The 24,885-nt window shown below is 44.1% G+C and overlaps 1 protein-coding gene across 1 annotated transcript; it reads left to right on the top strand.

The window, feature by feature from the left end:
- The first annotated feature begins 404 nt into the window (after positions 1-404).
- RGS2 (regulator of G protein signaling 2) lies at positions 405-3,313 on the top strand. The gene is made up of 5 exons (XM_059478062.1): positions 405-527; positions 683-784; positions 886-947; positions 1,799-1,965; positions 2,345-3,313. The coding sequence occupies exons 1-5, from the start codon at positions 418-420 to the stop codon at positions 2,537-2,539; spliced, it is 636 nt and encodes a 211-aa protein (XP_059334045.1). The 5' UTR covers positions 405-417; the 3' UTR covers positions 2,540-3,313.
- Positions 3,314-24,885: the final 21,572 nt, after the last annotated feature.

Here is a 24,885-nt window from a genome sequence, read left to right as displayed (position 1 = left end):
AGTAGAGGGGCTACACCAAAAGCACCGTAAACTCAAACTTAGATCTACTTAAATTTTTGAAGAAATATGGCTAAGTCCTTCCTTTTTCACATACCGGTCACACTCAAAAATCTGAACCTTAAAAGAAAAACCTCCAGAAGAGCAGGGTATGTTTCTGACTGACGGAAAGGACAGCCAGCCCTTTGGCGGTGTGACACGCCGAAAGATTTCCAAGAAAGGGGGAGTAAGGAAAAACAAAACAAAGGGGGAAAAGCAGACGCGATGCAGAAGAGAGCCCCGTTCGCTCTGCTGGGAAGGACAGGCAGCCGCGGCAGGCTCGGCGCCGCCCCCGGCCCGGCCCCGCCCGCCCGCGGGGCCATAAGAGCGGGGCCGTAAGAACGGCGCTGTAAGAGCGGGCGGCCGGAGCGGCGTTCGGCGATGCAGAGCGCGCTGCTGCTGGCGGTGCCGCACGGCGGGCGCATGGAGCGGGGCGGCCGCCGCCGCAGCGAGCCGGAGGAGGCTGACAAGGGCAGCATGAAGAGAACGATGTGAGTCCCCCCCGCCCGCAGGACGGGAAGCGTTTTCCTTGCCTTCAGGGGCTGTGGGTGACTGCTGCTGCAGGAGCCGCCTCAGGGAAAGCGCTGCTGTCTAAAGCTCTGCGAGCTGTCATTTTAAACGAGCATATCTCTCTTCTTTTTCCCAGCATTAAAGACTGGAAAACAAGACTGAGCTACTTCCTGCAAAACTCTTCCAATTCTAACAAAAGGAAATCTAAGAAGGCAGGGAAACACCGCAACTACTTTAGGTAAGTTATGAGAAAGAGACTCGGTTTAAACAACTTGAGTGTTCTTCAAAAGCAGTAAAGCTTGAGCAGTGTGGGCTAATGTTCTCACTCTTTTTCTGCAGACCTTCGCCTGAAGAAGCGCAGCTGTGGTCAGAAGCCTTTGATGAACTGCTTGCTAACAAATGTAAGTTTGTCTTGTCTTTAAAAGGTAACATTTGGGATCAAAGGGAAGGAGAAGTTTATGTGTCTGTAAGAGTGTACTTTCATGTCAGTATTGTACCTCTCACGTAAAGAGCTTTGGTTCTGGTCTTGCAAGTTAAATGCTTTTAACTTCTTAAAGCCAAAATACATAGGAGTGTTTTTTTTTTTTTTTTAATGTAAACTGATAATAAAACAAAGAATATCTCAGTAGATTTTGTTTCTTTCTTGAAATCCTCATAGCTATAATCATACCTGTTAGCTTGGCTTTGCCAAATGGGAGAAGGATGTTTCTTCCCTCAGCGCACTGCATAAGCAAAGCAAATGCTTTCCAGTTATGTGGAAAGGATCATGCAACATGGGTTCAGTGATCTTGGGGTTTTACTGTAGCTCTGCAAGAAGCAGCATTCACTAGCAAAGCAAAATGACTAAGAAATAATACTACTATTTGCTCTTTGAGCTTTAGTCATCCTTTCCATTGAAAGAATATTCCAGAGTACTGTAGCAGTCATTTACTGCAGGGTAAAGGTTAACAGAGGAGAGCTTATCTAGAGAGAAGTGGTTTTTTTAATGCATTCTCAGAAGGAAACATAACCATAGAAATGGTTTTATTTTTTGTGTTTGCCTAAGAAATGGCAAACTCAAAAGGTCATCTGTGAAGCTGTTAAAGCATTAACTTGCTTACAAACATAAATTATGGATTTTTTTATTGCCATGATATTGCTGAAAAAAATAGACCTACAACAAAGCATTCTGGTAGAAGCTGATATAACCAATAGGTAAAATCAAGGTTCCTGAAATAGTTAATTGATGATGAATATTTTTTTCTTTCCTTAGATGGTCTTGCTGCTTTCCGAGCTTTTTTAAAGTCTGAGTTTTGTGAAGAGAACATCGAGTTCTGGCTGGCCTGTGAGGACTTCAAGAAAACGAAATCACCCCAAAAGCTGACATTGAAAGCAAAGAAAATCTACAATGACTTCATTGAAAAGGAGGCTCCCAAAGAGGTAAAGAAAAGCTGCTTATACATAAATGCTCTGCTGTATGAGTTTTCACAGCTGTTATTTTTTTGAACTTAAGATACAGATGTCAAACTGCATTGTGCATAACCTCCCTGTTAATGTCTGGGTCTGAATACAAGTGCCTTTTCACCAAGCTGGAAAATGGCACAAGCAGCATTGCAGAGAATTTCCATTTTAACTGTGAAAAGATAAATCTGAATTAGCTTTGGTTTTTTGCAAAAGAAGAATTATCTTAAAGAAAATTTGACCCAATAATTTGACCCTGTAGTAATGGGGGCTTACCTTTTTCACCTCTTCAGAAGTAGTACTGTGCATTAACACTTACTTGAATTCTGCTCTAAGGAGTAATCTTTCTGTATTTCAGATAAACATAGACTTCCAGACCAAGAACATGATCGCACAGAACATCCAGGAAGCCACCCATACCTGCTTCAGTGTGGCACAGAAGAGAGTTTACAGCTTAATGGAGAATAACTCCTACCCACGGTTTTTGGAATCTGAATTCTATCAGGAACTGTGCAAGAAGACACCTATCAGCAGAGCAGCCCAGGGCACATGAGAGATGGAGAGGAAGGAGAAGCAACCTCTGGGCTGGCGAGGAAGCCAAGCCACAGCTCGTGAGCAGCGTCCCGACCCAAAAGGCTGGAGCACCGAGCACTCAGTCTGTATGCCACAGTGCAAGGACAAATATTGACTTTGGTGCTGAGCTGATGGCCCAGAGTGATGCTGTTGGAGGGTGTTCAGGGGAGATGGTAGAGGCATGCCAGCCAGCTGCTGGCACTGCCCTTCTGCCAGAGCTGCAGCAAGAGGTGGCTGTGCAGGAGCCGTTCTGTCATGGGAGCGATGTAGCAGGTCTGGACAGAGCTTCCTTCTTGTGAACAGAAGCTGCTCTCTGCACTCAGGCACTGCTGGGAGCTTGAGTAATTGGTTGCCTATTTATTTTTCCTAAACATCCCCCAGTGGGATGCTGTTGTCGGTGGCTCGGTGTGCTCACACCGGTTCTATTACTGCCTCGAGCTGCCAAAAGCTGTGCTGGGTTTCTGTGTAACTTCTTCACAGTAACAGCACTGTGAGGGGAGGAAAGGATAGAATAACTCTGTTCCCAGAGGAACAGGTTCTGCAGCTAAAGTATGTAGGGCTGGGTTGTGTCAGCAGGGCTGTTGGGGCCAGACTGAGGGCAGAACTTGGCCAAGGCGAATAGGAGCTGTATAGTACTATATTTATATGTGGATTATGATTGTGTTGAATGCTGCAATGTCATAATTCTGTCTTGAAGACAGCAAGCTTCAATGAAGTTTTATTGTTTTTAATAAACTATTTTGGTACAAAGTTTCTTTTGTTGCCCAATGTGTGTTGCATACACAGATAAACACTGTCTGGCACTGGACTCCAGAGTATAGGGACTGTGGGTCCTGGGTGAGATCTTAATAGGGCTAATTTTAAAGCAGTTAGTTCTTAATCTATGAATTGAGTTTTCTGTTTGTTTTTTATCAACAGAATAAAAACCTTCAGAGCTTGAAAGCTTAACAGGGAGACATGTTCAACCACATCCTCTGTCCCAACATGTCTGTGAAGCCAATCTCTAAGACATGCTAGGCACACATTCAGTTACCATGATGCCAGATCAAACATAGCTCCAATGCTGCTGTAGCTCACAGGATGACGTTGGGAACACAGGCACCCATGGTACTGCACTTGCTCCTGCCCAACAGCTCTTCTTGAGAAAGGGTTTAGGAGGATTTTAATATCACAAAACCTGTGCAAAGTCAGGAGAGGCACTAGTACAATAAAGGCTTTTGACTCTCAGCTAGGTGACAGTTGCTTGGGGAAAAGTTACTGGTCATTTTTATTCCATGTACTATTTTTCCCAAAACCAGTCTCTAGTTAGCTTTGTGGCATCTGCATTTCAGGTCTGTTTAGGTCCTGGCTCTAGCTATTTTTATTCCAATGCTCAGTTTCTCTGCTTTAATTGCTGATTTCATGTATATCCACAGCAGTCACTTCTATAACACTACAGCTTTCCAAGCATCAAGAAAATTCTAACTGTGGTTTTTTCTACTTCAATTACACATCCAAAAAGCTGTTCAGAAGCAGTTCCTTCAGGTCCCTATATATGCATTGCAGGAGAGGAGCCTACAAAAAAGATGGAGAGGGGCTTTTCACAAGAGCATGGAGTGAAAAGAAAAAGGGGAATGGATTCCAACAGGGCAGGTCAGGCTAGATTAGATATTAAGAGGAAGTGCTTTGCTATGAGGGTGGAGAGGCATTGGACTAGGTAGCCCAGAGAAGCTGTGACTGCCCCATCCCTGGAAGTGTTCAAGGCCAGGTTGGACAGGGCTTTGAGCAGCCTGGTCTGGTGGGAGGTTCCCTGCCCATGGAAGGGGGGCTGGAACTAGATCATCTTTAGGGCTTATTCCAACCCCAACCAGTCTATAATCACATGAGGATTCTATGTATAGTGAATACATACATACCCTCAGATGTACACGTCTATTACACTGGCTCTGTGCACAGAAGTTTATTTGGTATGGCCCCCACCTTGCCATAGGTGGCTGGGGCTGTGAAAGCCAGCTCTCATGCGGCTACATTTGCTGATCAGTTAAGTCCACATAAAGAAAGCACAAAAAAACCCTCATCCCAATAATTTCCTGCAACAGAGGTTTTTTACTAACAAGGGAAAACAGATTTGGGCTGATAATTGCTTTTGTAATATAACAAAATAATAAAAATAGCACGCAGTATACCTATTAAAGACTCAGACCTGGGGCAGGAATACTTCCATGAAGATTCAACTGTGACAATTTGTGATGTGGTAATTACCCACATTTGCTGGTGTCTTGTTTAAAGGAAAGAAACATTTCTAGTTTCAGCAGGTGCCTGAACAACTCATAGCACAGTATGTAGAGGAAATTAAGTGGGGCTGTCAGGCCTGGCATCCCTGCCTGTGGCTGCCCTGGGGTATTTTTAAAATCTGACTTATGAGTATTGAGCATTAGCAAGGCCATGCAGGCAGCTCTGCAGCTGCCACAGAGCGAGCCACTGGGCTCACAAAGCAACCGAGCCATGCTGAGTCCCTGGCACAGTCTGTCTGCAGCACAGAGAGGCCTGGCTCCACAGCCAAGCTGTGCAGCAAAACAACCTGGTATCAAAGGTTGGTTAAAAAAACCAAAACCCTTGATAAAAGAGAAAAAAAATTAAAACATCTTGTTTGTAAAATCCAACATTCCTTCCAATTGCTGCTTTTCCATTTTTAATCTGTTTTCCCAACTCCTAGGAGGAAGCTTCACTAGAAAACCAGGTAATACAGGCATATTGGGAGTGCTGCAACCCGAGATAATGATATGAGCATTTCCTGTGGAAATAAAACCCAAACAATTGCTTTAAGAGATGCTGGTTCTGTACTCCACGCAGCCTTACAGCTGCAGTTAAAATTGGTACTCTGGTATCAGTATCCAATGGCAACAAATAATAAACCGCTCCTTCCCCCACAGCCTGTCCACGTTCACACACCCCCAGTTCCACCAGGCTGACCACAGCCAAACACACTGTGATGGCAGGGATAGGACTGACATGGGGACAGGATTGGCATGGAAGCAGTAAGGGGAGAGTGACAGAACTGGGGTGCTCTGGGCCAAGGTCGGGGTGCTGCTCAGCAGCTGGCATTTTTTAGCAGGTTATAAAACTGCTCCTGCCCACATTCACTATTTGGGATACGGGCTGGAGCTGCCCAGGTAGAAAAATAAGAAGGATCTCAGTGAATAGCTGCGAAGGAGCACAGAACCTGGACAAATGCGTAAACAAGCATAGCATTGGTAGGTAACAGACATTCTGCAAAAAGCTGAGGAGTGAGAAGTGGGCATCTGCAGGAGGGCACCCCAGCACCTGGGTGCTGCCTCCCGCCACACAGCGAGCCCAGATTGATCGCAAGCAGGTCACTGCCAGCTCATGCCATCCTAACATACCTGATAACTGCACATAGGTCTGAGGACCTGGACTTGCTGAAACACCCCCGCTGTTGGAGCACATGAGACAGAAGTCTCTCAGAGTCCTTCAGCAAGAGAAAGAAATGTAGGGTTTGAATTAGACCCTTTAAAGAAGCTGAAATATATAAAACCACCTAGAAATGAAGTAGAAGTGTAACTTTAAGTAAGTTGAGGCAGCACTTTAAGTAAGTGGAGGAAGCAGTTAGTCATAGTTTTAAGTAGAAACATATCTTAAGTGCCTTAGGAGACTGTTAGCTAGTAAGGCCCTAAAACCTAGTTTAAAGTTCAGTAACTTAGCTCCAGACATAATGAAAACATAGCAGAACATTGCTTGCGTTTCTAGATAGAATAGATAGAATTATTCATGTAAACAGATAAAGCTATATGCGTAAATAGATAAAATTATATGCATAAAACATTTAGGTAATAACTGACACTACTTTGGTATTAGTTTTGTACTACTTTTGTACATTAGAATTATGCTAAGATGGTTTAGAAAGATATGTTTTAGAATTGTGTTTTTAGCTGATTGGTTGTTTTATGAATTAAATGCCCCTGTAATGGGGTGCAAGGAGAATGAAGAAGAAGAAGAAGAAGAAGAAGAAGAAGAAGAAGAAGAAGAAGAAGAAGAAGAAGAAGAAGAATGGCTGTTATTCCTCCTGCTGCTCCTGCTTCTTCTTCTTCTCCATGATCATCATCATCATCAAGAAGAAAGAAGCCTGCTACTGCTGCTCCTTCTCAGAACTTCGGACTCTATGCCAGGGACTCTATGCCAGGTAGCTGCTGCTGCTGCAGCTTTTGTTCAGGAATTTATGCTAGAAAGCTTTTAGCACAGACTCCAATACCTTGAACTCTTTGCCTTTGAGACCCAGCAAATCTGGAATAACAGCAACTTCTAACTGTCCACGTACGACTGTTTTTAAATCACAATGTCATAATAGTTGGTATTTTTCCTAGCTGCTAGAGGCAAGGAGTTTCCCTGATCATGTATCACATAAAAATACACCTGTCACCTTTATGACAATGAACAGAAATTCATAATTGCAACTGGAGTATCTCTAGCAATTCCTCAAACAAGAGCTTGAAGCAAAGACTACACAATCATTTAAAAAAGCAGTAAATCTAATTTTTTAAGCCATCCACATCATTTTGAGAAACTAGGTCAGGAGTTTCAACTGACCTCATCCAGCAACAATTTGGGTTTTGAAGGGCTTGCCTAGACACCACAGCACAGGGCAAGCTGAAGGAGAGTCCTCTGTGCTGCCAAGAGGCAGCGTGTAAATTAACCTTCTAAAGAACAACACCAAGGCTGCTGACCCTCATCAAGTGCTCTGTGGCGCAAAGACTGGAGAGGGCCTCTGAAAGCAGGGTGAGCTCAGCAGTCAGGATGATTCACCGCTCCAGGAGAATGGGAAAGCAATGCCATGCAGAAAACAAATGATAGTGCAGGGATCTTGCTCCATAGATTTGTGTATTGTGGCTGAAAAATAAAACCAGACTATAAATACAATCAATCTGCTTCTCCACTTGAAATTGCATCTCTTCCTTTGGAAAAGGGGACCCTAATGATGATTTAAAGGGTTGTATAGGCACACATGTATGTGTGTGAAAGGGTTTCTTGGATGAGACTTTCTGATTTGGCAACTTGAACAGAGAAGAACCATGACCTTTAGAAATAGTTTTAGGGTCTTCTTTTTTTTGGTCTTCCTGTGATTCAAGAGGGAAAAACTGGTCAGAAGCTGGGAGAGCATTCCAAATTCAATTTCCTTCAGGTGGCACAGCTAACACGTGCCAGAGAGCCGCAAGGCTTCTACATCAATGCAAGGCACATTGCAGAGACAGGCCAGAAACGGGGCTGGTGGCAGACCTGTCTGCCTTATCTACAGCTTAGGATGTTTATCCATCTGGGAGCAAGAGCTGTATGGGAGGCTGCACCTGCAGCAACATTCACAGGGGGAAGCAGAGGCATCTCAAGGCTGAGCTTAAATGGAGACCCCTCCAATGGGCAGCAGGTGGGGAGTACAGGAGGGACTGGGCAGGGCAGTTAAACCTTAGGGTCCTGACACAAATATGCAGATATCCTTTTCTGAAAGTTCCTGGGCCATCCATATGAACTCATCAGCTCAGACTGTTTCACACTCAGATTTGTGGTGAACACCCTCAGCAATTTGCCTCATTGAGTTCTGTAGCTGTGCTAATTGGCATTACCCTGAGTGCCCTGACTGGGAAATGAGGGCTGGTCAGCCCAGGGAAAACAGTCCCTCTGTTAACTTATGAAGGAGTTTCAAATGTGAGTCCTTTGGCAATCTTTCATTAAAATAATCATTTGGATCAGAGTTTCCAACAGCTACAAAGTACCCATGAGCATCAATTAAAATATGTTCCATTAAAAATATTAAATATTCCATTCTAGATAATCTAATTGACATAAATTAGTACTTAAGTTTCCCAGCCAGTTTTCCCACTTGGGATCTCATGGAATAAGTTGCGTTTCTGTGTTACAGATTTAGACTAGAGAGCAGCTTGTTGGCTTTTTGGATGGGAGCCTGCCTTTGGGCTTCAAGCGGACATGGTACTATTATGATTTTTACAGGGCTTGGAAAGTCAGCTGTCCAATATGGAAAAGACATTCGAGAGCAGAGTGGGCAGATTAATGAGCTGAACACCCTTTGCCTTTGTGGGCATCCAAGGGAAATAGAAATACCAGGAGCACAGCAGAGGGGCTGTGCTGGTACCCTCTTGATTTGACTATTACTTTTAAAGGCCCTTGGGATTAGCGGGTTTGATGGGAGCAGCCGGAGCTGGTGGGGCTGAGCCTGGAGGCAAAGGGGCACTGGGGGAGAGCCGTCCCCAGTGTCCCGGGACCATACCAGCTGTGGCATGTGCAGAGCTTGGCAGCTGTCCTGCTCTCAGCAGGCTCTGTACCGTGTCAGGGAGATTCTGTGCCGGGTGTGGCTGCCCTGCCTGGCACCTGCCCAGCCCGAGCACGGCTGTTGGCAGAACTTGGTTTCTGCTGTTTGCTGTCTCTGATACCTGCTGTGGGCTGGGTCTAGGCGTCGGCACACAGGGAGGAGTGCTTGCCAGGCAGGACAGCACTCTTCGGTGGCCTTTGGCTGCCATCGGTACACCGAGATGTCATTTTTGTTCCTTGCCCCCCTGCAGACTGCTGGCTTTCAGAGCCGAGTCCTTCTGTTTTCAAAAAGAGAGACCAGCTTGCTCAGCAGCCAGAAGCCCTTCAAGATGAAAATGCTAGATAAATGTGCAGCGTAAATGGGTCACAGTTGAGAGCTGAGGGAGAGATAAGCCATGACTTCAGGAGCAGAGAGTCACAGAGCTCTGTGGAGATCAGAGTGCAGTGACATAGTTACACAGTCCCACTGGCTGCAGCTCTGTGATGCTGTGGAGATTACGCATGTTCCAACAGGCTAACGCCCGTGTGAAAGCATAGGTCACTACTGCAAATATACAGAATATCCCAATAAAGGCTTCTGGCTTCACTTTTTTTAGAGCGAAACACAAAGTGCTGCACAGAGCTGGCTGTCAGAAGGGGTTGGGTAGCTGTCTTGTAGCTGTTTGAGCCCACAATGTCTCTGAAGTGTGATGTTCTGAAACACAAACTTGTAAACAGTTTCTCCTTTTGTATGTTTCCTTATAAAAACAAACAAACAAAAAATCACAGTGGTATAAACCCCATTGTGCTCTGGAGCAAGCAGCTTTTGCCCACTGAAAGGTCTCTTAGTCTGCTCCTGCACTGTAACTTTTGGAGAAGGTACCTACACCTCATATGCAAGAACTTTAGTAAATCTCTTTGTAGTTTTTTTGTCAAGGATGCTAATTTTGGGAGAACCTCCTGAAAGGGGCTTTCACCTGCCTTCCCTTTTCATGGCTGGAATAGGAAGAAATATGCTTCTTTATCAGCTCTATTGGACACCACAGTTATCAGTAATTTCATTCTTGTGAGAAAACCAAACATTTATCAGGGCAACAAATTAATGACAATGCCTAGTATTGAAAGAAGCAGCAAGAAGCAACTAAATGATTTGCAGCCCACATCCTGGCTGATGCACCTGTCCTGCAACATGCCTGCTGCATTTAACCAAGACTAATTATTACGTAAAGTCTACTTGAGCAAAGTCTATTTTTTATGATGTTCATCAAGGGTTTGAAAATGCACAGTGTTGGATCTGCTGCCAAATAACCCCAGAGCAGCATGGAACTCCTGCTCTGTGCAGAGTTAAGAGTCTGCAGAGTGAAAACCAGCTCAGCATTGCCCAGCTGACCGTCAGTGGGATATCCTGCATCCAGGGATAGCCAGAGCCCTTCTCCAGCCTCCTTTGAACCAGGGCCTTGACACCCCTGGTTCAACCCCATGGCCTCACTCTGTGATAGAGATGGGGAAACCAAATCATTGATTGTTAGTTAAGGGATGTACGTAAGACCTAGAATGATATATTAGGAAATATTAAATACAGATCCTCAGTTTTGTGTGGGGCAATTATATCAATCTAGAGCATCCAGAAAATCTCAGTTTATGGAGTATAACTGAAACAGCAAAGCAGGAATTATACCCATAATAGCCAGCTCCTAAAGATAGCACCTAGAAACCCCAGAGGATGGTGAGTCTCTCTGAAACACCCCTGCAGCAGTCACTGGTACACTTTTTAGAACAGGAGTATTACTCCAGCCCAGCAGCCTAGCTTAATTACAGGAGTACTGGGATTGAAGAGAAGCACCCCTGGCACAGGAAGTGGATTCCCTAGGGAAGACAGAGCATTCCCTCCAAGCCAACCACTTGGCTGGCGGCATGGTCAAAACAGGACTTTGCAGAGGATGGCTGGCCACTAGTGAGGGGAACAACCTGCCAAGCATTTGCTTCAGCCCCGTGAATCACCACTGAGTGAAGGTTTCAGGGTCAGGCTCAGGATGGGAGTCATCCCCTGTTTCCACATGAACAGGTAGAATTAGCATGGACTTGGAAAGGAGTCCCTGTGGAACATGTTTTCCACCAGGAAATAGTAAGTGACTAACAATGATGGCAGTCAACAAGTTCGGAAATAGTGAGCAAAGACAGCAGCAGCTCCTCTGAGTAAGCACAGGATGGGGGAGTATTGCCCTGCAGCTGCCCGGGGGAAGGGCTGGGCTCAGGCAAGTGCTGCTCGTGACAGCCAGAGGGACAGGAATCAATGCTACCAGAAACAATCAAACATGATGGGAACAAAGTACTATTTACAAGCAAAGAACATATCAGCTGCAGGTTTTGCATGGGGTCTCAGTGCCACAGACAACAGAGGAGAATGGAAGAACTGTCACTAAGGAAGTGTGGATGTAGCTGAGAGCAGACTGCCAGAAGATAGGAAATGTTCCCCCCTTCAGACCAAGGGGAGCTTGCACTCCCCAAGGGTAGAAATAATGCAGCTGCTTTGCTGCTTTGCAGACAATGAAGCATAGCTTGTGCCTGTGGGACTTAGTATGGCCTAAATTACTTTTTCCAGTGACAAGTCACTTGCAGAACTGACATAACCACAAATGAATACACAGGGTTACTTTAATAGCAGTTTACCCCAGCCACATTGGTGCAGCTTTTTTAAATCTCACCATGCTGTTAACGTGTATCAAAGGACCTGGAGTGACATCACCAGCTGGGTGACAGCTGCTTGGTCATATCCTCCCCAGTCCCACCACACCAGGGGACTGACAGGGCACAGGATATGCCTGTGCTGGGACAGCATCAGCATTCTTCAGTGAGCTTTCCACAGGGTGTTGCTAGCTGCATGGATTCAGGGAACTCTGCTCAGACAAACGAAGGATGTGTCTCTTGTTACGCTGTGGTCTGACGCACCCAGAGCAGCTGCTTTCCCGAGAAGCAGGACGGTCACACTGCCACACTCCCCCGCTCCCGCTCCCTGCCTGTCCCTCACTGCCCTTGCATCTGATTTAGCAGCTGTGCAGCTGCTGTGGAGCTGGATGAGCAAGCTGGTCAGGCAGGAAACTGTTCTTTTTTTGGTGGATTTGTTTTCCACAGAATCAGATCACTGATCCAACTTAGCCTGCAGCCACCCAGATGCTAAACAAGGGTGACAGGGAAGAGAGGGACACACTGGTGAGACATGGCCTGAGATACAGGAAGGTGTGGCTGACTGACATTGAGGTTCAAGTCCCTCATCACCGCTTTGTCATACTTTTCCCTTTAGACCCCACCTCCACCTTGCTTTGGTGCATCTTCACAAGGAATGCCATCCATCTGGAAATGGCATTCTTGATTTTCTGCCCCCCTTTCCTTGATAACCCAATGAGTCTGGTCACAGGGCAACACCTCAGGAGATATTTACAGACTGTGGGGGCAGCTGAAATGGATATCACCAGCAAAACTGTGAATGTGGTGGTGTTCAAACAGAGAAGGGACATCTCGGGTCATTCATTAAGAAAGAGAAGGGCTGGATGGCTGGTTTAACATCCAAGAAATATTTAAATTTTACAGATCACCTGAGCACCTACTGGTGTAAAATCAGAGGTACAAGGTTCAATTATGGCCTGAAAATAATTTTAGTACATTTGTAATGTGACCTGACCTGAGTCACTGATGTAATTCAAATGGGCAAAAGTGTCAATGGACAAAGCTACTCAGAACATTACCATCCTTTTCCAAAAGCAGCCCGCCTGGATTCCAAACAGGGCTGGAAAAGCGCTGATGGAAATTCATATCTTCCAGCAGTACATCTTCATTTATTTAGTGGCTTTCTGACGACGAGCAGTTTCCAGAACAAGTAAAACTCATGCTGTTATGGAATAGGATACACTGCCTACAGTGTATTGATTTTTATAAGGAAAATATCAGACCACAAATCTGCTGCCAGGAGACTGTTTTAAGCGATTTAAGTAGCCAGCTTTTTTTTCCTGCTTTCACCAAGCAGTGATACCTTCCCAAACTAGTTAGGATCATGCTGATTTACTCAAGGACCCAGTATATTTGAGATGAGGGTTAGTTCTAACTTACTGTGTTGCTGCATCTTTCTTCCTGCAGAGTTTATATTCTGCCCCTCTCAGACAGTACTCATAACACAGAAAGTGGTTTACTGGCAGCAGGTACAGCTCAGCAACAGCAGCTGTAGCTGATGTTATTATTGACTGCAGTTACTGGTTACATTTTGACTGGGGCCAAACAATTTTAATTGAAGCAAGCACTTTAACTGCTCTTGCTTGAACAGCTTCAACTTGCACCTAAATTTGCTAAAGTTTCAAGGAAATTTTATTTACAGCACTTGTATGTTCCTAACTAACCAGTATTTCCTACTTTAGTCTCTCCCAAAGAGGCAGAGATGCATTACTTGAAAATGGGGTTGAAGTAAGGCAGTGCTATGATTGATCCCTGATGCAGTTTCAGGAATGCCAAAAGACTTGGATAAACTGACACAGCAGATTATTTCCCTTTCCCAGAGCCTGAAGACTGATGATAATGATTTCTATTCTTGAAGTCTTCCCCAGCTACCGTTTCTATTTACTGCCATAGCTGCAGTGTTACAAAACACAGGGAATCCTTTTCACCCACATTTTCCCCTTGGCAGGAGCAAATAACATCAGCAATACCAGGTATCTTTTTCCCTCCATCATCCTTTTATGAAGAAAGAACCCAATCTGTCCTTGATCGCTAAGAGCTGGATCTGATGCACAGAAAGTAACTGTGAGACCTTGGAGCTATATTTCAAACCAGGTTTCTAGTTTGAAATGTCTTTGAAATGTAACTTTTCCATATCACCAAATGACAGCAGTTGCTAACAGGCACATCTTGAGCCGCAGCACAGCTTTTTTCCATTAACCTTGGCAGCTGCCACCTTCCTCCCAGGAAGAGCATTTGGTTTTCCAAAATAGATTCCTCACACAAGCAGCATTTATCTTTCCCAATTAACCTTTCACAAGAAGTCAGGTTTTGTCTGAAACTGGTTTTGGAAGCTCAGCTAACGTCACTTCAGTCACATCACACCTGCAGTAATGCCCTCTTGCTTTCTTGCAGGGTAAGGATCAAGCACTCCAAGACCTACAGCTCTGCTGGAAAGTCTCAGCTTCAAAACTTTCCTTCATTTGTCATAAAACCTTAGAATGGTTTGGGTTGGGAACTTAAAGATCACCTCATTCCTGCCCCCTGCCATGGGCAGATACACCTTCCACTATCCCTGGCTGCTCCAAGCCCAGTCCGACCTGGCCTTGAACACTTCCAGGGATCCAGGGGCAGCCACAGCTTCTATGGGCACCGTGTGCCAGGGCCTCCCCTCCCTCACAGTAATATCTAATCTAAACCTATTCTCTTTCAGTTCAAAGCCATTTTCCCTTGTCACTACATGCCCTTGTAAAAAGTCTCTGACACAAAAGGCTAACAGGTACAGCTCTTGATTTAGACCCAAAATAAAGCACAGTGAGTTACATTCCAAGATACCAGAGCACTCTGGAGGTGGTTTAAAGCATTTTTCTTTCCAACTGGTGTTATGTAATAAATCCAAGTTATTAATTTATAACTAGGTCTGGTGCTCCCTTGGCACTATACCATTGAAATAATTACACTCATTTCAATGACTGACCATATATATCTACCTATCAGCTAGTGCTTGGAGAGTAGTTACAATCTGTAAAGTCTGTGTTTAAAATACAAGTGTTCATTAATATTAAAATAAAACATATATGAGATTGCAACTCTTTTGAATAAATAGATAGTCCCCTCAAGTTTAGCCCTTCAGAAAAGCCTGAAATGCAAATCAAGCAATCAGCCACAGAAGCATTAACTCCATCTTTTCTCATTGCTCCATCTGACCACGTGTACAGGGATTTCATAAGCATGCAGCTAAACACATTGAAGAGGGAGTTATTTATTTTTTTATTTTTAAAATTAAAGCTGTAAAGACAAAAAAACGGAAGCAATGCAATACTGGGTGTTAGGAAAGGCTCAACAAAGGGCACAAGAAACTAAATCAATTTAAATGCATACATTATACTTATGCTTACAATCCTTTGATATTCAAGACTAACCAACACTGTTTCAGGAAAAAAAAGTATTACTCTGGACATAAAAGGGAAGGTTTTGTTCTGCAACATTAAGCACAATTGTTGTACTAAGTTCTGGGCCATTAGTTTTGAGTTAATTTGGCATATGTGCAAACTCAAAGTTGTCACTTAAAACCTAGCCTCTTGAAGAAAAGCTTGCCATGTTTTCCTAGCCAGTGTGGTGTGATGATGGATAGGCCTGGCAGCAGAGGCACCTTTCATCCTGTCCTGGAGCAGCCCCAGGTTATCAAAAATCTTTTCTCTCTACTCTACCTGCGGTTAGCAGCCAACATCAGCTTTCCAGTTCTGCAGATTTATGCGTTTTCCTCCAGAAAGATATTTGCTGAGAAGTTGTGCCTGATAAATGGTGACCATGTTTAATAATTAAAGTCTGGGGAAAAGGTGGGTGACACAAAGATCTTTCAGCTTCCCGGGTGCCCGGTCACCTGCAAGGGCATGTGAGAAATGGAGATGAGAAACCTCATTTTGGGGACAAATACAAAGAAATAAGAAAATACACCCTGGCTTTGACTTGACTCTGCCCTACAACAAGGCTAGCACATTTTTGTTACAAAAAGAGAAGTTATTGCTGTATCTTTCTTGCTTCTCAAACTAAAATGAGGCCTTTTAAACAGAGTATAGGATTTTGCTAAAAAGAGATGGTTGGTATAAAGACTGGCATTTATAAACATCAGCGTAACAGAATTTTCTATCCAAAATATCCTCTCAGTCCCTTAGTCTGGGAAAATATGAAGCAATTCAATGAGGTTACAGCGATGACTTGATTTACTGGAAAAAAAAGGGATTTAATTCTTTCCACAGTTCCACTAACATTTTTTTCATCAGAGAATTTTCTGGAATAAGAAATGTGAAATAAAATAAGCCAGAATATTCAGCCCATAATAGAAATATTCAGGTGCTGGTACCCAGCTGTCTTTCCCTTTCCTTTTAGTTTAGCCTATTCAGGGAAATACATTAAGCTAAAATGGACTTTCATATGGAGTAAGGTTCCAGGAACACAAATATTCAGGAATCACTTTAAATCTAGGACAAACCCGAGCTAACTCTAAAGCAATTTCCTAACACTAGATCTCATTTTATTGCCATACGTTACTGGGAGGAGGTGGAAAATAGAGAGACGTACAAAATGCCCAGGAGACATTAGAACAGCTTTCAAAAGCAATTTTAGCTTCCCTGTGCTCCCACTGCCTTCAGCAGCCAGCACTTAAGAAAAATCCCATTACCACAGCGGACAACTTTCCTTTTCAGAGATTTGTTTCCCACAGAAAAGCCCATGGGAACAGGACGAAAAGCAGAAAGCCCTGGATTGTGAAATCAGACCAATGTTCATCTCCATGCTGCCCTGGGAGCTGGCAGAGGGTCTGTCCTCAAGAGGGATTTCACACCTTGTACCCCAACAGCCAGCTGGGGATACAAGGTGTGAAATCCCTCTTGAGTTTTGACAGGTTTGAATATTTTAAGCCAGGAAAAAAAGTGGCAGAGGGGCCTGTTTATAATTTTGCAAATAGTGCAGAGGAGTTTAAAAAAAAAATCAACAAAACAAGCCCTCCCTGCTTCACACAATGCGGGAAGTGTCTGGCACCCAACTACATCTGCTGGGAGGCACATCTAAAACAAACAAGAGAGAACATGTCCTTGCACACTCTGTAATTAAACTCTGGATCATCCAGAGGCTGAAAGTATCAACAGCTTTAAGATATGACAGGTTAGATTAAAAAAAAAAAAAAAAAAAGAAAAAGAAAAAAAAGAAAAAGAAAAAGAAATTAGGCTGAGTGATTACTAGAGCTGATGGCCTGTTTGCAACAAATCTCCAAGCAGTGGTTTGCTGCCACAGCACAAAGAGAGAGGGATCATCTTGTCTTTGCTCCCTTCAGCTATGCTAAGGAAGACAAGGAGCCAAGTTGTGTGCCACTGTGCAGAGCCCCGCTAAGAGTTACAGGGATCAGTTGACATGTGGATCTAGGGATGGGTTAAAGCAAAGTTGAAAAACTTCTCAGACTTTTGCTGAGGTTGTAACCAGGACATAGGAGCTTCGTATTTTCTATGTCCTCCCTGTACACTCTCATAAGCACATACAGCTGGTGGTGCCAGCTGCTGAATTCTGCAAGCTAAGGAAGGGGCAGAAATGCAGCCATCCACAAAGGGTAAAAAAATCAATGTGATTAAAAGTTCTCTTTCTGAATTATCACTGCAGGAGTCCAGGACAAGCATATTTAACATCACAAACAAGGACATGCACTCTAACATGAAAGTTCTTGCCCAGCTTTATGTCAGGGATATGTTTCTATATTATGACAATATTGCTTGCACAGCCAAGGCTTGAAGAGCACAGCACAAGGCACTTTAGAAAGAGGCAAACCCAGCTCTATGCTGCAAAAAAGCAGTCTGAAAATCATGCACTATTGTCAGAGACTGGAATGCAGTCCCACAGCAGCGTAGCTGGGGACTTCCCATCTATATTTAGGGTGTTGCAATGCCACCCTTTCGCCCACACGTCCTCACCCCCAGCAGGATGCCAGCTCTGGCATTCCTTGCACAGAAAAGGAGCAGGCTCTTGCATCTCCTTCCACGGCGGTGTCGCAAGTATCAGCATTTAGTTGGTGTGCGAACACATGGCAGAACTTGGTGGCTGTCCATTGCTTCCACCTACTTTTGTGGTTGAGAGAAAGGTTAAGGAGTGACTCAGAGCTGTCCCACACTTGCATGCGCCGTTCCCACAGGAGCTGTTTGCACGGCTCCCGCAGCCTGACCCGCCGGGTGGGCTCTGATATAACCTCCTGTGCTGACAGCCACACCAGAATGGTTAACAAGAGCTTACACTTTACCTGCAGGGAGCTTAACAAGCACTTACACTTTACCTGCACATCCCCCCGAGCATGGAGGGGTTATTTACACCGCGGTAACTGAGCACGTTCCCATGCTTCCAGCCTACAGAAGCAGGGACTCACATCCAGTCCCCACCATCACACACTGTAGAAAGGTGCACCCTTCACTGCTCACACATCATTCTGCACAAAATCAAAAGGAATGTTTGGTTTAAAAATAGAAACCTGATGCTCCCTGCTTGTTTGCTTTGCTGTTCACATAAGCCAGCCCAAAAAGTGGAGGCGCAGTCTTTGTTCCCCCTCTGTCAATTCAAGGCTTACTCAAACAATTGTCAGACAGCACAAGGCTTTTTTTAATGAAGCCCTACTTGCACCCAGCACTCCTACACACACTGCTCATTATGCCACTTCTTAATACTTTCCATATCAGTCAGTGCTGCACCCCAGGATACACATATTGGCATTTGTCTTTCCCTTTTGATTCACTGGGAGATGTCATCGTGCACAGATGTGGCGTCAGCATGGTGGCACTGACAAATCCTCATGTCACAGCTTCCTGAGCAGAGCAGTAAAAGCAGGGCAGTGAGGAAATAACTCCTTGCTGTTACCAGAGCAGTGGCAGAAAACAGGTTTGCTAATTAACTGGCTATTCAGTGCTAGAGTAAGATTATTTGACAAGGTTTGGGCAAAGAAAATGGAAAGTGAAAGTTTAAGACTTAAAAGCAGATGTTGATCAAAAGCACATTGAACTTGGGCAGCATTTGTAACTTCTCTGGCATCCTTTCTGCTTTATGGGAGCTATAAGCTATTGGAGCAGTTGCTTAAATATAAGACTAATTCAATTTTCTTTTTAAAACATATCTGTAGCATTTGTGGTTGCAGAGCAAAGGCTGAAATGTGACTTCCAAAAGCACAAAAGACTACAAGGCTAATAACTTACACTTTCGTCCCCAAATTCCCTTTTTTTAAATTATTTAAGAGATCTTAGCTTTTTCTTTTTAATTCTTGTTGAGTGTTTAGGACTAAAATAAAATGGTGCAATGCCATTGCCTTTGTCTGGAGCCCCTGTTGCTGCAGCACAGAGAATCTGCTGGAGGGTGATAGAGTCACCACTGTGGAACATTTAAAAATTATTATTTAGACCTAGTTCCAGAGGGCCAGAGCCAGACTTCTGGCAGCATCTTCTTAAAATAGCAACAGTTTTACTGGGTTTATAAATCTAAATACCATGTATGGCCATAACCCCTCAGCCAGAGGTGGGATCTCCCTTTGATGTATGAACCTAGTGCTTCAGACTGCAAGAATCAAATGAAACTGACAAAATACAGGCACATAATGAAAAACCTACGGACAGACAACAGAGGGGATGTACGAGCATGGAGCTGTGCACAGACCCAGAAACAGGCACTGGATCATTGCTCATTCAATGCCTACCGGAGCGGGAGCACCAAGGGTGAAAGAGCCCCTGGTCTCTGTACTGGCGACAGACACATGCCAGCCCTGCCACCAGCAGCAGGGACAGCAGTTCCCAGGGGCTCGAGGGGCCGGAGGACCAGCGCACACTGCTGCCAGAGCAGGCAGGAATTGCCTTCACCATGGCAATGAGTGATTGCTCAATTAACACAGAAGCAAAACAGGCTGCCACGTTTGTCATCTCTCCAGGGAGTGTTGCAAGGCCTGTGCATCCCTTGCAGCAACAACTTGTACTTCATCCAGTACAATCAGCGTGAGGTCTCAACAGTGAGGGGTTTGGGGGTTTTTGTTGGTGAGGTTTTTGGGGTTTTTGTTGGTTCTTTTTTATTGTTTCTGTTTTGGGTTTGTTTTGTTGTATTTTTTTTTCTGGTTGGTTGGTTTGGTTTGGTTTGTTTGGGTTTTTTTGCATGTAACTCTAAATGGTTTTAGGGCCTGAAGATTTTCAGAGTTTTTGGAGTGTTGGTTTGCAATTTTTGTTACCACAAGCTGGATAAAAATAGCATTACACACATTGAGCAGCACATTATTCTGGCTTCCAGAGACTACCTGTGGAGTTGGACAGGGACATATTACAAATGCTGAGTCAATCCCAGGATAAAGACAGCTCTTTCTTGAAGTAGTTCTTTCCTACTGTCCAGCCCTCACACCTACATCTGTGTGGATATAGGATCCGAGCACAGAGATGAATACTAACCTGAATATGTTGGGCCTACATTACTTTTTGATCACACATCTTCCTTCCACATTGATGACAGGGCAATGAAAAATTTGAAGAAAGAAAAAATAAAGTCCAAGTAGCATTTACGTAAGAGTCCCTGAAACAGCACATTTTTAAACAAGCGCTGTAGTTTAACTCTAAACTTGATTGCATCTTTGTAAATGCAAGAGGCAGACAATAAGTAAGCATAAAAAGATTATTTATATTTTCTATCTAAACATTTCAAGAGACAGAAAGAGGATCGGGTAGGACTGGGTGCACAAGAAGTTAATGTACGACAACACTGTTTATAAATAAATTCTCTGAGGAATGACACAAACAACTTTTCTAACACAAGGCTTAAATTCTTGCCATATTTTCCTTAAACACTTTGAGGAGTTTTGATTATTCTTTCAGAAAAACTGCCAGTGTCACATACAAATCTCTGAGATAGTTTAGCAAAGTACTACGAGAAAGGTCTCCAATGCCAATTTGCTCTTTGCTGCTGGGAGTCACAGAGGAGTTGCTTCCTGGACAAATTTCAAAGTGATTGAAAAGCTTCATAGCAACTGCAAGAGCTTGTGCCTGTAGGACATGCAGACAGCAGTGCTGCAAGCCACTGCACTGCTAGGTAAAAAGACATTTCCATCACCAGCCATGCCCTACTCAGTGGAAATGCAGGTTTTGTTTTGGGTGCTCTAGCTCTGACACTGTCCTGAAACCACAGAAGGCCTCTGCCTGTGTAAAGGGAGTAATTGAGTCCCTTTGATCTGTGCAATGTTTTGCTCTTTTGCCTTTAAACATTAGGCAGAACCTTCACCTCTTCCTGCCAGCCAGCCCTGATCACTGACAGAGGCTGGGGCTCCTTTCCTGCATCACTGGAGATAGATTGCCTGTACATCAGAGATTACTGCAAAGTCCAGACCAGACCATTCTTGTTTGGGGAGAAAATGAGAAAGTACAAAAGGTGACTGTGGGTTATGTTTATAGACATTCTGTGCAACAGCAAAGCCATACAGAAACTAGAGAATGCACAAGGGCACCAAGAAATACCAGTTACATGCAGATTTTTTATGTCACCTACCTGTGAATTATCTGCACAGGGATGGGGGTATGAGCTGGCCACAGCCCTGCCCAAACTAGGACAGCAGCATGCATTCAAAGTGTCTCTGGAAATCAAAGCAGTACTTCAATTCTAGATGGAAGACTAAGCAAACTTTTACAAGCAACCATATTTCAAGCATTTCTTTTGCATGCCCAGTTTTACAGCCATGATTACCCTTTTTTGTCACAGATGTACCCGTGACCTGTACTTTTACACACCAATGCAATATCTGGATAACACACAATGCTCTGTACATTCACCAGAAGTTCTCAGGGAGGAAATCCTGACAGCTTGGCACTGCCTTTGTGCAACCTGCCCTTCCTTCCTCCTCTGTACAGTGCAAAAAGTACAAGGGATGTCCTCTACCATCAGCTGCACAGATCCCTTCTTACTCACTTCTCCAGATGGTTCAGACTCATTTACACTGTTCACAAACAGATATACTATGTTGTCAGATACAATTTCATGGCATAAACTAGAAGTTACCTTATCTCTCTCCTGGGCCTATGGCCTCCTCTTTGTGCTTAGTACATAAAGAGTAAATATGTGCATTAAAGGTGGCATTTTTCTCTGGTTTTGAAAGTCTGTTTCTTCTAGATAAGTAGCTCTGAATGTTTGTACTGGATCCCTTGGAAGAATTAATCTTGCAGTAGTGAGAATCAGTAGATTCTCACTATTGACTTCAAAGGACTTTAAATATAACCAGTAGAACCAACATTTTGAACCAAATACTTCTTGTTTTTCCAACAGAAAATATAATTCTTTATATTCTTGCTAGTGCTTTATCCACCCGTCATGACTCTTGATAAAGTGTTTGACAGGGACTAAAAAGGCTTGAAAAATGCAGGGGAGGGAATGGAAAAACCCTAGAGCTGCTGGCTTGAGATCTAGCTGAAATCCATTGATGGATGCTTATAGCACGTAGGAACACAGTTGCAACAAAACTGCCACCAAGATGTCTACAAATAAAAGAATACTGAAACTGGCTCTTCCACATCCAGCTCTTCTCAAAGAAGGCAAATTCTAACCTCATGTTGTACTGAGATTTCTCCACTGAGTTCTCAAGTAGTTTTTGAGAAGAAAAGACAATCTTTTCTGTAGACAGAAATGCCAGTAACTCCAAAAGTAGGTTTCATCATCTACCTATGTTCAGTTTTTCAAGTGTTGCACATTTGCAAGGAGAGGTTTACCCTTCCAGTGTACGCCAGCAGTGAATCATTCGTAACCAGTAATGTCCAACTCTGAGCTATAACCCCTATGCCACCGAGCATTTGCTGTCTGCCCATTTCTTCCACGTTTGGAAACCCTTACTGGCCTTGCAGCTGCTCTGGGTAGCTGGAAGAGAACATCTTCTACACAGAGTCCATATAAATTTACACCTTCCCATGTCTCTGTTTTTCCAACCTGCATGCACATCTCCCCGGTACTGGTGCAAGATGTTTCTTACCAAACACAAGCATCTCTGTCGAAATAAAAAGTCTCTTCCTGACTGGAGGTCATACTGCTGCACAGCAGTGAGAGCCTCGCTAGTGCCAGGGCTGATTTATTACTGGCTGGCGATTCTGACCCGATAACATTATTTGTGTTGGTAGGTGCTCACATGTCAGGATTAGGGCAAGACACCGAAGAAGGAACACAGTGTTCTGCTCCTATTTATGTTTCTTGCTCTAGTTCCCTCAGAGACTAACATTATTAACTTCCCCAGTCAGACAAGGGACACTCAATTTCAGGTCATTTATACCTGTGTCTTACACTTCAGGAGTTGTTAAATGAGCTTAAAGTCTGATGGAAAACTGAAGTATAAATGTAGCAATGTGTAATACACATATTTACATCCAAGTAGATGTTTGTGGGTGGCTCCTGTCAGAATTTAGGACCTCAAGTCATCAGCAGAACATTAGGAAAAGCTACAGTGACTCAGTGGCATTACTACACTTTGCTAGACCGAAGTGCTCCTTTTCTGGCATTTTTGAGGGACACAGAAGAGAAATCTGGCACTCTGGCAAAGGGACACTCACACTTCACAAGGCAGGGTAGCCTCTAGGTCTGTTCTGCAGAGCCACAGCTTTCCAAAAACACCCCTAAAAGGAACTCTGCTGGGACCAGTGGGATTGCAGACACCTGCAAGGGTGAAGCAGGAGGAGATCTGCAGAGAAAAGTCTGCAAAGGAAAGCTTCCACTTATGGCCAGGGCTGGGACAGTATCTGCTCCATGTGCTGTTGGCTGGGAAGCACCAAGCAACCAAAGCCCCAACACCAATATATCAACCATGGTGCACACACAACCTGCACACAGGACACAAACCAGGCAACAGGCTCAGGTTGCTGCCACACATAGAAAACAGACCTACTCAGTCAGAGGCTGACATTTTTACAGAGCTGCTTTCCAGAGCCCAGGCACACTCCAAGCATGGAATAGTTTCCACTGTTTCCCTTTCACACACGCTCAGTTTTCCAAACCATTCACCTTTGGCAAAAGATTCTAGCCCTGGCCCCTGCTAGAAGGCCAGCTTGTTTTGCAACATGAACTAAACTCCTTCATTTATTAAAGATCTGGGGCAGCAAATGAATCTGCTTTTACATCCCAGGGTTTTTTACTTCATCATTGTCACTAAATTTGTACACACATTTCCTTTTAAAATGTATAGCTAATTTTTAAAAGAGACTTTGGCAGACTGATAAACAGAACTGTCTCCTAATAATTCGAATATGTCCAAGGGAAATTACTTCTCTCATTGCTACATAGACCCTTTTTATTTTTTTTTAGCAAAACCTATTTTGGTCCTGTACTTTTTGTGCCATTGTCAGATTTTTTGCGTGCGCACAGTGACATTTGCATAATTTCCATGAGGGACACTGAAACTTTTCAGGGAAACACAATGCAAAGTCCAGGAAGAGAAAACTTTTCATACAGGGAAAGAGGAGACAGAAGTGCCAAGGTTAACCAGGCAAGTGCTTTCTGCTGTGCCCAACAGGGTTTGCTCCCTGCTCTGGCTGATTCATCCTAATACAGACTCTCAGAACCCTACATTTTCACCAAACTGGTGTGTTTTGGACAAGTTCCTGTTAAGGACACTTCCCTGTCCAACCATCCAGGAGCTATTCTGGCTGTCACGCCTGCACCCCCTGAGCTGGGATCGAGGTGCCTTCCCAGCTACACCCCCCACACTCACAGAGCCACATCAGGTTTCCTCACTGGCTTGGCCCCAGGCTCCCACTGCAGCATTTCAGACATCCTGATACTTAAAGCAGTTTAATTTTGGTGCAATAATAAGTGAGAAATCAACAGCTTAAGCTGATGTCTCTGAGAAGGGACCCTGAGCAAAGGAGACTCTGAGCTTCTACAGCCTCACAATCTACATGTCTGGGGCCATCGGCTCCTTATGTCCCCAAGTGTCCCTCATCTGGCTGTGCCACAGGTCCCCAAGCCCTTTTTTATCCAAGGGGTCAGCAATTCAAGGCCTTCTGGGCCTCCTGCCTCCTCAATTATCTGCACTGAAGATATTCCTCAGCATAACAAATGCAAACATCCACAAGGACTTGGCTCTCTTGACAGAACTGATGAATCCCTCTGCATAACCATTATTTTCCAGCCCTCCCCCTGCTCTCTCAGCCAGCTTGCCCAGCTGGACTTCAATATTCATCAGGCCCTTCTTTTTTAACTCATTGAAAAGACAGAAAACAATCCAGAAAAAAGATTTTACTATATTTTATATTTAGTTAGAAAGATAAATTAACTCAGTTACAGCTCAGAACTCGCTCAAGGATTGGG

This window comes from Ammospiza nelsoni, chromosome 9 (assembly GCF_027579445.1).
Source record: "Ammospiza nelsoni isolate bAmmNel1 chromosome 9, bAmmNel1.pri, whole genome shotgun sequence".
In the NCBI taxonomy this organism is placed as follows: Eukaryota; Metazoa; Chordata; class Aves; order Passeriformes; family Passerellidae; genus Ammospiza; species Ammospiza nelsoni.
Note: the sequence above shows the minus strand (reverse complement) of the source record. Positions and strands in the feature narration are given on the sequence as shown.